The sequence below is a fragment of the Mastomys coucha genome, unplaced genomic scaffold, assembly GCF_008632895.1.
Source record: "Mastomys coucha isolate ucsf_1 unplaced genomic scaffold, UCSF_Mcou_1 pScaffold3, whole genome shotgun sequence".
Taxonomy (NCBI): Eukaryota; Metazoa; Chordata; class Mammalia; order Rodentia; family Muridae; genus Mastomys; species Mastomys coucha.
The window spans coordinates 47,278,188-47,288,358 of record NW_022196909.1 but is presented as its reverse complement, the minus strand read 5'-3'; the positions used below and the strand labels follow the sequence as shown (position 1 = coordinate 47,288,358).

At 50.5% G+C, this 10,171-nt stretch overlaps 1 protein-coding gene across 2 annotated transcripts in view; it reads left to right on the top strand.

Annotated features, from left to right (window-relative positions):
* Positions 1-10,171, top strand: part of Znf76 (zinc finger protein 76) — a 29,377-nt gene that overhangs the window by 9,713 nt on the left and 9,493 nt on the right. For both annotated transcript variants that reach the window (XM_031346798.1, XM_031346797.1), the window contains exons 2-4: positions 3,067-3,222; positions 8,671-8,751; positions 8,859-8,936. In XM_031346798.1, coding sequence (XP_031202658.1) covers positions 3,150-3,222; positions 8,671-8,751; positions 8,859-8,936 — 232 coding nt within the window. In that variant the 5' untranslated portion in view covers positions 3,067-3,149. The remainder of the gene's footprint in view (positions 1-3,066; positions 3,223-8,670; positions 8,752-8,858; positions 8,937-10,171) is intronic.

Below are 10,171 nucleotides of genomic sequence, written 5' to 3'. Positions count from 1 at the left end.
TTAAAGCCAGCCACATAGCCAAGTAAGCACGAGCTGAGCTTTTAAAGCCAGCCACATAACCAAGCAAGGACGAGCTGGGCTTTTAAAGCCACCATGCCTTTGGCAGGGATGTGTGTGTGATGCCCTGAGCAGCACAATTTTCTGCTATCGATTTCCGGTTTTCTCTTCATGGTTTAGAAAGCCACAGAATTAGGCTTGGGTCTTTCTTGATGTGCACTGAAGTTCTTTTCTGCAACAGAGATACAGAATCAGTTTGTTACCGCAGCTCTCCCAAATCTGTTTCTGATTTGTTTGCCCCTTGTCCCCATCAGCCTTTGTTCCTCCCAGACTAATGTTTGCCATCCACGAGAAGTTTGGATGTGGACCAAATCTGATCTGAACCTTTGCATAGTGTGGAACACAAGTGCGCATGCCCTCCTGAGTCTCCTGATGTTTGTAGACAGTTTACGCAGAGCAGGCCGCGTGGAGGGACCTAGAGACAATCAGCTCATCTGCAAAGCTTTTCAGAAGCTTGTGTCCCCTGGTGCCTTGGCATTGGGAAATGCGTCAGCACACAATGACAAGGGGACTTTCTGCATCCAGCCAACAGGTTGAGTTGGTTTTAAAAAGTGGAGCAAGCAGAACAGGGCTGGGGTTGCTCTGAGGAAGTCAGGACTACTTGCTTGAGGTCTGGCTATCATCAGCACTCTTGTCCCTCACCATACCCGGGAGCCAATAAACCGCATACCTCCTCTGTCCATCTTGAATCTGAAATGCCCAGTGCGGGCAGGAACTGCCCCGACAGCCTGGGTCTGCCCATCACTCGTGAGCTTAGTGCTAGCATCAGATTCAGAGTGCACCGTCATCTAGAGAAGGGAAAGGGAACCAGAGCGCACAGGTTAAAGGCAGACGGCTGCCGCTCAAGGCTCTCACCCCTTAGACGCGATGTCTTCAGACTTACAGTCAGCTTCAGAAGGCAGGAAGATCACAAGTTCAAGACCATCCTGGGCAACATAGTTAGACCATATCCCAAGCAAGAGGAAGAAAGGAAAGAGGAAGGGAGAACGAGGGCCTGGCAGTCCTGAAGCCACACACCTTAGGAAAGGCCTTCAGAGGCCAGGGAGTGAGGGACAGCAGCAGCTGCTTCCAGGGTGTGCAACTCGAGGTTGGAGGAGGGAAGGGACCTAAGCAAGATGCTTCCGCCTGGATGCGAGACCTGGATGCAGGAGGGGGGGTGGGAGGGGGAGGGAGGGAGGGAAGAAGGCTAGGCTTGGTTTTCTTCCGGTCTAAGAAGGGACATCTTGGGAAATGTGGCCCCCAGCTTTTCCTCCCCTCCGCCTCCCTGTCATGGCAGACCCAGAAGGCTGGACTGAGGTCACAGAGCGCTGAGTGCTGCCAGCGCCCTGTACTTCACCAGTAGGAGGTGTGGAGGCCCACAGCTTGGCCCACCAACACGCTTCATCATCATCATCATCATCATCGGCTGGCAGCTCTGGGACCTTGGGCCAATCAGTTGCCCGCCTAGCTTCAGTAGCCTCATCTGCAAGGGGCTGTGTGTGTGCCTCCTCAGAAAAGATCAGTGCACACAAGCGCAATGAGTGTCCAGCATGTATTACGGGCGTGTCTGTCATCACTGTGTTAGCATGTCTGTTGTCACTGGGTTAGCCTGAGCAGTGGGAAGGACTGTAAGGCCATCAGGGCCAATGAGAAGCAGGCAGGGCGGCAGAAGCCAGTTCTGTAGAGAGCCATCCAGGTTCTTCACAAGGGTGTGAACTAAGTCTCCACTCTGAAGTACTTTCCGAGTGCCCACCCGGTCCTGAGTGGCCATGTGTGTGACCTCATTTAGCCCTTACAGTGGCCCAGGAGGCAGGGTCCCGCTGTCTCAGCCCTTACAGTGGCCCAGGAGGCAGGGTCCTGCTGTCTCAGCCTTTACAGTGGCCTGGGAAGCAGGGTCCCCTCTGTCTCAGCCCTTACAGTGGCCCGGGAGGCAGGGTCCCTGCTGTCTCAGCCCTTACAGTGGCCCGGGAGGCAGGGTCCCCGCTGTCTCAGCCCTTACAGTGGCCCGGGAGGCAGGGTCCCCGCTGTCTCAGAGGCAGCATCTGAGGCTTGGAGAGGGTTGTCACTTGCTTTCTGACTGCAGAGCCTGTAGAAAGCAGACACTCTAAATCAAAGCCCCTGTCATGGTGGGAGCTGCAAGCCCAGCCGCGGAAGCTGGAGGCCCCTCCGTCTCTTCAGCCTGTTGTCTGTTATGTATTTAGGCCAAGTCTTATATGTGTCCTTATTTCTCATGTATTGTGGTTATAATAAAATGGGTTACCAGAAAAAAAAATCTCTCCCTGATTAAGAGAATGAGAGTTAAGAGTTCTAGAGCAGTCCAGGACCAGTCAGGACCAAAGGAGCGAAGTGGATCAGTCCTGGATGGGACGGTTCAGTTCCCAGAAGCTGTTCACCTTTGACCTCTCCATGCCTCTATGATAAGCCCTAGACAACCTTGTTAAAAAAGATGTAGACAGGCCCATGTTCCACATTTTTCCAGTAGCCTCAGGGTTTTTAACTGCCCCCCACCTCTGAGACCTGTACTTGGCAGCATCGTAGAGAACTTGAGTGCTCATTCTTGATCAGATGGTGTGGGTTAAAATCCTCCTCTCACACTTAGTAGCTCTGCAACCTTGAGAGAGTTATTGGATGTCTTAGGACTCAACTATGAACTAGAGAAAATGGGCCCGACAAGGCGGCACCGCCCATAAAGGCATTTGCTACCGACCCTGACCACCTGAGTGTAGTCCCCAGAACCAACATGGTGGCAGGACTGAACCAGCTCCCTCAAGCTGTGCTCGGACCTCCGCATCACATTCACTCCCAGAGAAGTTGCTTTTAAACCAGGGAACATAATGGTACCAGAGCGTAGAGATATGAGCAGGTGGCCACCCCTACATTCCCATTGTGTGTGTGTGTGTGTGTGTGTGTGTGTGTGTGTTCCATAGGAACCAGCTTAGTCCTCTGAAACAGTGTCTGTGTGCTCCTGGCTTGCAGCGGGAGGAAACTGTGAGGCTTGCTTTTTTTTTTAATGTGACACTGTTTTCTCAGATTGGTGACCCAGGAGGAAATCTGTGACCTCAGTGGTGACCAGCAGCCAACTTCATGTCTGAAGGCACAAGTGGCAGTTTGTCATGGAAAGCTTGGGGCTGCAAACGGTGACACTCAGTGATGGGACAACAGCCTACGTCCAGCAGGCCGTCAAAGGTGAGTGTAGTGTTCGGGGCCCTCGGAATCCTGTCCCTGTGCTGTTGGAAGGAGCTCACTGCCTTGCTCTCCTGCCTGCTGGCCCTCACCTGCTGCAGCTTCCTGTGCCTGTGAGGGTCCTCTGTGTGTACCTGACAGAAAGGGGGCTCATTAGAATAAACATCGGTGGGAGGGATCAGCATGCCCTAGCCAAGGCCTCCCTCCTGCTTTCCGACACCCCTGTTCCAGCTTAGGGCACTTCCTGGATAGAGGCAGTTCACCATCTTGACTGAAGCAGGCGGATGTAAGCTTTGGGTTACCATTCTCAGTCTCTGCCATGCACAAGATGCCCCCGGTGCGGCAGGGGCACCCAGCTTGCAATGTATGCCTTAGTGTCTGACACCAGTGGGCGCCAAACGCACACACAGGGTTCACCGAGAGACTTGAGCTGCAGAGAAGTAAGGGCTCTCCGTGAGTGTAAGCATATCCTCCGGCCTGCACGGGGCGTGCATTTATAACGGCAGCCTTAAAGTCTAAAGCAGCTCTCCAGAGTACGCAAGAACAGGTCAGGGCGTGGAGGCTCAGTGGTAAAGAAGCAGCGCTCTTTCAGAGGAGCCGAGTTGCCTTTTCAGCACCTGTGATGGGCTGCTCCAGGGGATCCAACACCCTCTGTGGTCTCTGAGGTAACCCACATACACATAGCACACACACACACACACACACACACACACACACACACACACACACACACACATACACACATACACACACACCATGCACTTATAGACCAAGTAAAAGTAAAACATAATTTTAAAAAGCTTTTTTTTTTTTTTTGGTTTTTCGAGACAGGGTTTCTCTCTGTAGCCCTGGCTGTCCTGGTACTCACTCTATAGACCAGGCTGGCCTCGAACTAGGAAATCCACCTGCCTCCGCCTCCCAAGTGCTAGGATTAAAGGCGTGTGCCACCACCGCCCAGCTTTTTAAAAAGCTTTTTAAGAACTGATGAGGCCTCCCCTGTGCAGTATGCTCCCCCCTCCTTCCCAGCATTCTCACACATGCCCCATGGCTTCCGTGGACAGAAACGCTGCCTCCTCCTGCCTTTTCCAGATCCCGTGAGCAGCTCTGTCCTCATGACCACATTGCTGCCCTCCTTCAGTTCACCACATGCCTAAGAAAATGTCCAGGCCTAGGTTCATGGATGCCGTTTAGTGCGTGGTCCTTTAAGATTGTGTGCGCTTTGCTTTTTTTCTTTTGTTTTTCAAAACAGGGTTTCTCTGTGTAGCCCTGGCTGTCCTGGAACTCACTCTGTAGACCAGGCTGGCCTTGAACTCAGAAATCCGCCTGCCTCTGCCTCCCAAGTGCTGAGATTCCATGCCTGGCTGAAAATTTTGTTTCTTGATAATGAAGTGATGTCGTCAGCAAAGCTCTTGAGGTGGCTTCGGGAGGCCTGTCACAATCTGTCTAGGATTGTTCTTCTGAGAATGTGTTTTCTCTAGAACACTTCTGAAGCCCGAGCTCTGTCCCTGCATTGTCCGTCCTGTCCCTCTGGTGAGGTTTGTGAGAGAAAGAATTTAGGGTTTCTAGGTGAGGCTGTGTTCTCTCCTTAGACCCTGTCACTTCCCTTGCTTCAGCTTTCACAGAGGGTTACTAGTTAATGAATTAAAGTGCTTGGCAGCCAGGCATGTGCCTGTCGCCTCTGCCTCAGGGAGACTGAAGCAGACCCGCCTCAAAAGAACAGAGTAAGAAGGGTGAGCTTAACTTCTAAAGTTAAGTCTTGGCCGCCTCCACCTCTCTATTTCTCTGTGATGTGAGTGTGTGTGTGTGTGTGTGTGTGTGTGCGCGTGTGTGTGAGTGTGTATATGTGTATGTGTATGTATCTGTGTGTCTGTGTGTGTGATGTGTGTGTATGTGTGTGTGTATATGTGTATGTATGTGTGATGTGCGTGTGTGTGCGTGTATATGTGTATGTGTGTATGTGTGTGTGATGTGTGTATGTGTGTGTATGTGTGTGTATATGTGTGTGATGTGCGTATATGATGTGCGTGTGTATGATGTGTGTATGTGTGTGAGTTGTGTATGCGTATGTGTGTGCATATGTGTGTGTGCGTATGTGTGTGTGTGTATGTGTCTGCGTGTGATGTGCGTATATATGTGTATGTGTGTGTGATGTGTGTGTATGTGTGTGTATATGTGTGTGATGTGTGTATGTGTGTGAGTTGTGTATGCGTATGTGTGTGCATATGTGTGTGTGCATATGTGTGTGTATGTGTGTATATGTGTCTGCGTGTGATGTGTGTGTGATGTGTGTGATTTGCATGTGTGTGATGTGTGTGTACGTATGTGTGTGCGTATGTGTGTGCGTATGTGTGTGTGCATGTGTATGTGATGTGTGTGCATATGTGCGTGTGCATGATGTGCGTGTGTGTGATGTGCGTGTAGTATATGTGTGTATGTGATGTGTGTGTGTGGTGTGTGTATGTGTGTGTGAGATGTGCGTGTGTGATGTGTGTGTGTATGTTTTATTTTTATGAGTACACCGTATCTGTCTTCAGACACACCAGAAGAGGGCGTCAGATCTCATTATAGATGGTTGTGAGCCACCATGTGGTTGCTGGGATTTGAACTCAGGACCTCTAGAAGAGCAGTCAGTGCTCTTAACCGCTGAGCCATCTCTCCAGCCTCTTTGTTTATAGCTTTCACCCATTATTCTTCTCAGGTCTGTTTCTTGCCTCCCCCATTGGGTTGCAGTGTGTGCATCCATATGTGCACACACATGTGTGCATACTTAATCACATTCAAATAAATTAAGTTGTTTTAAAAAATCCTCCATCAAAATAATTACTTTTACTTTTAAATTCAGCCTTACTCAAAATCTTAAAACATGCACAATATTCTTTGCCAGAATGTACCATTCATGGCCCTCGGGTGCATTTCTCACTAGAGTTCTGCTCCCCTTTGAAAGCACGGGGGAGCTTAGTCTCAACTGCCCACTTCCTCTTGGCATCCTAGTCTTTTGAGCTCCCACAGGAACTGCTTATTAAGTTCCTTACAGCAGCCTAAGCCTTTCCTGGCTTGCCCATATTTTTCCAAAGTCCTTTCACAGAAAGCTCCCAAGGCCTAAGGCCCGCCCTGTCAGGTCCCAGCCACGGCCCTCTCCTCTGTTCCAGTTCTCTGCTCGAGTTCCTTTTCCTTGCTGTGATGAAATAAATACCTTGCATAAGAGATGTGGAAGAGAAAAGGTTTATTTTGGTTCATGGTTTTAAAGTGTTCAGTCTACAGTCATTTGGCCCCATGTGCTTGAGCAGAGAACATCATGGCAGACAGGAGCCTGTGGGCCATAGGTGAGAGCTGTTCATCTCATGGCTGACAGGAAGGAGGAAACAAGGCAGAAACAGGCCAAGGGGACACACGCACGCATGCGCGCGCGCGTGCACAAACACACACACACATACACACACACACACACACACACACACACACACACATGCATTCATGCACACACCACGTGACCCCCAGGGGCAGACTTCTTCTAGCTAGGACCACCTCCTATAGTTTCCAGAACTTTGTAAAACAGGAGGGCATTTGCCATTCAAGGTTGTGCGTAACTATATAACTGATGAGTCACAACTGCGCCGAGTAACAGAACCCAAGGGGTGAGTTTGGGCATTCTCCTGATGGGGAAATGTCAGCAGATGGTTGAGTCAGAAGAAGCCAGCTGGCAGTTGTCCTTATTGCAGGGCTCAGTTCCTGAGCTGGGAATGGCTAAAGAAAAGGCAAACACATCTCCTGCATGGACTTGTCAGTCTCCCTCTCTTTCTTTCTGTCCTCACTCCCATTCACTCCAAAGAGGACAGCCTGAGCAGGGAACACTTGACTCTGATCCCTGGAGGACAGCCTGAGCAGGGAGCACGTGAGTCTGGTCCCTAGAGCCCACCCAGGTGTGGTGGCTCATTCACATTTAGGTGTGAAGGCAGGAAGATAGGAGGAATTCAGGACTATGCTCAGCTCTATAATGAGTGTAAGGCCAACCTAGGCAACTTGAGACCCCATCTAAGAGAAGAGAAAAGAGTTCAGGACACAGTGGCCCACACCTGTTTTGAGTGTCCCTCAAAAAACAAGACACATAGGCAAGAGGATGCCAATTTGAGGACAGATATCAAGACCACATATCAATTTGATATGCGGTCAATTTGATGCCAATTTGAGGACACATATCAAGACCCTGCGTAAAAAATCAAGGTTTCGGGATATAAGCTCATGGCTGAGGCCCTTGCCTAACATGCAAAGGCTAAAGGTTCAGTCCCAGCCCTGGAAAAGAAGAGAAAGTCTGGCCCGTTGCACACACCTGGCACCCCAGCATCTGGAAAGCAGGAACAGGAGCTTGCGGTGACTTTGAGGTCTTCATTTGTCTGGTTAGCAAATTCTGGGCCAGCATGGGCTACAGAGCAAGATCCTGTCTCAAGGAACTCTTTGGTGGGTGGGGTGGGGGTGGGGTTTGAAGTTGCATAGATTGAGTAAAGAAACATGTTCATGTAACAATGAGGTTTAAGTCCTAGACCCATATGATAGCCACACTCAGGCCAGGCAGGTCTCTCGCTCATGTAGCACATAAGTGTGAGGACCCAAGTTCAACCGCCAGTACCCACATGAAAAGCTGGGTGCAGTGGCACATGTTTATAATTCACAGTCGGGAGGTAGAGGCTGAGGATCCCTGGGGACTCTCTGGCCTACCAGCCTATGTGAACCTGGGAGCTCCTGGCCAACCAATGGGAGATGCTGTCTCAAAGACTTGTTGAGGAACATTGCCCAAGCTTGTCCTCTGGCTTACACACATGTTCACACAATGCGCACACGCACCCACCCACACACTCACATGTGCACACACACACACAGAGGCATACACACCCACACCTCTCTATGTCTTTACTTCCATTTCTTTCATTTGTTTTTTGTTGTTGTTTGTCAAGAAGGGTCTCTTGTAGCCCAGGCTGGCTTCAAGTTCAAACTGTAGCAGAGGCTGGCCTCCTCCACCACTTCCCAAGCGCTGGGATTGTAGCTGAACGAGAATGAGGAAATAGGTTTTAACTGTTAGTTGACTCTGTGTCTGAATTTCTTGGTATGTGGGATCCTTCCTGGTTTCAGGACATTCTTTGTTCTCCATTTAGCTCAGTCTCAGCAGCTCACCGTTAGATTGGAAGTTCCTGTCTTCACAGGCGTGGGTAGAGTAAGAAAGAAAATTGCTCCTTATGGAGTGGCACACAAGGTTACTTCATAGCAGGGTGCTTTTCCTCTTAAGAGGTGGCGAAGGAGGGAACGTGGTGGATGTCCCCATGCTTAGACCACAGGCAAGGACGCAGAGATTCAAACAGGCGTCCAAAGTGGGCAAGCACATGGTAGGCCTACTAAGGCGGGCAAGCGCATGGTAGGCCTTTGCCAGCGTAGTCCCCTTCTTTGCTTCTGTGTCCCCAGGGGAGAAGCTGCTTGAAGGGCAGGTGATCCAGCTGGAGGACGGGACCACTGCGTACATCCACCAGGTGACGATACAGAAAGGTGAGGTGCCCCAGACACCCCTGTGCGGAGGGAGGCCCGGCAGCCCCAAGTGCCCGCCCTCCGTGGCTGTAAGCTGCAGAGGAGGACTGGCCTTGCTCTCCTTGCAGAGTCTCTCTCCTTTGAAGATGGTCAGCCTGTGCAGCTGGAGGACGGCAGCGTGGCCTACATACACCGCACACCCAAAGGTGGGCCCGTGGGCGTCATGGCAAAGGTGGGCCCATGGGTGTCATGGCTGGTGGAGAGGGAAGAGGCTTGGGGCTCTTATTTACTTATTATATGTGAGTACACTGCAGCTGTCTTCAGACACTACACAGTGGTTGTGAGCCACTGTGTGAGCCATTGTGTGGTTGCTGGGATTTGAACTCAGGACCTTCAGAAGGGCAGTCAGTGCTCTTACCCACTGAGCCATCGCGCCAGCCCCAAGAAGTTTCTAATGTACTAAAGAGTAATCATTTATGCCGGGTGTGGTGATACACACCTTTAATCCCACACTCAGGAAGCAGAGGCAGGAGGATCTATGTGAGTTTGAGCCTAGCCTGATCCATGTAAGTGAGTCCAGGACAGCCAGGGCTCTGTTACACAGAGAAATCCTGTCTCGAAAAAGCAAAAACCAACCAACCAGAAAAATAAAAAATAAAAAATAAAAGAAAGAAAGAAAGAAAGAGAAAGAAAGAAGAGAAAAGAAAAAGGAGTGATCATTTAGTCTGGCTGCAGTCTCATGGCAAGTACGCACGTTGTCAGTGTGGGAGCATATACAGCAGAGCAGAGTCTGACAGTCCTGCGCCACTGCAGCTCAGCTGTCAGGGGTAAGTGGTACACTGAGCAGAGCCAGGGAGAGCACCTCCGAGCAAGCACAGACAGACTCACCAGGGGCCGGGCTGTGTGAGCAAGGGCAGACAGACTCACCAGGGGCTGAGCTGTGTGGGCTGGGCTGTGTTGGCCGGGCTGTGTGAGCTGCTTCTCCCCTTCCCACCCCCCCCCGACCGTGCCTTTTTGCACAAGAAATGTTACACGGCCCTAGATATATAGTTATGTGAAATTGCTATACAAATACCAATAATGAGTCAAGGAAATTTACAACTCTTGGGCTGGAGAGGCGACTCAGCAGTTAAGACCTCACACTGCTCTTACAGAGGACCCACACTTGGTTCCCAGCACCCACACAACCAGGCGCCATACGGAGGCCTGCAGCTCCAGTCTCACAGGATACAGTGTTCTCTGGCCTTCTCAGGCTCCTGTTCACAATGATGGCTATAAGCTCACACAGGCACTTTTACATACATACATACATACATACATACATACATACATACTTTTTTTTGTTTTGTTTTGTTTTTTGTTTTTGAGACAGAGTTTCTCCATGTAGCCTTGGCTGTCCTGGAACTCACTCTGTAGACCAGGCTGGCCTCAAACTCAGAAA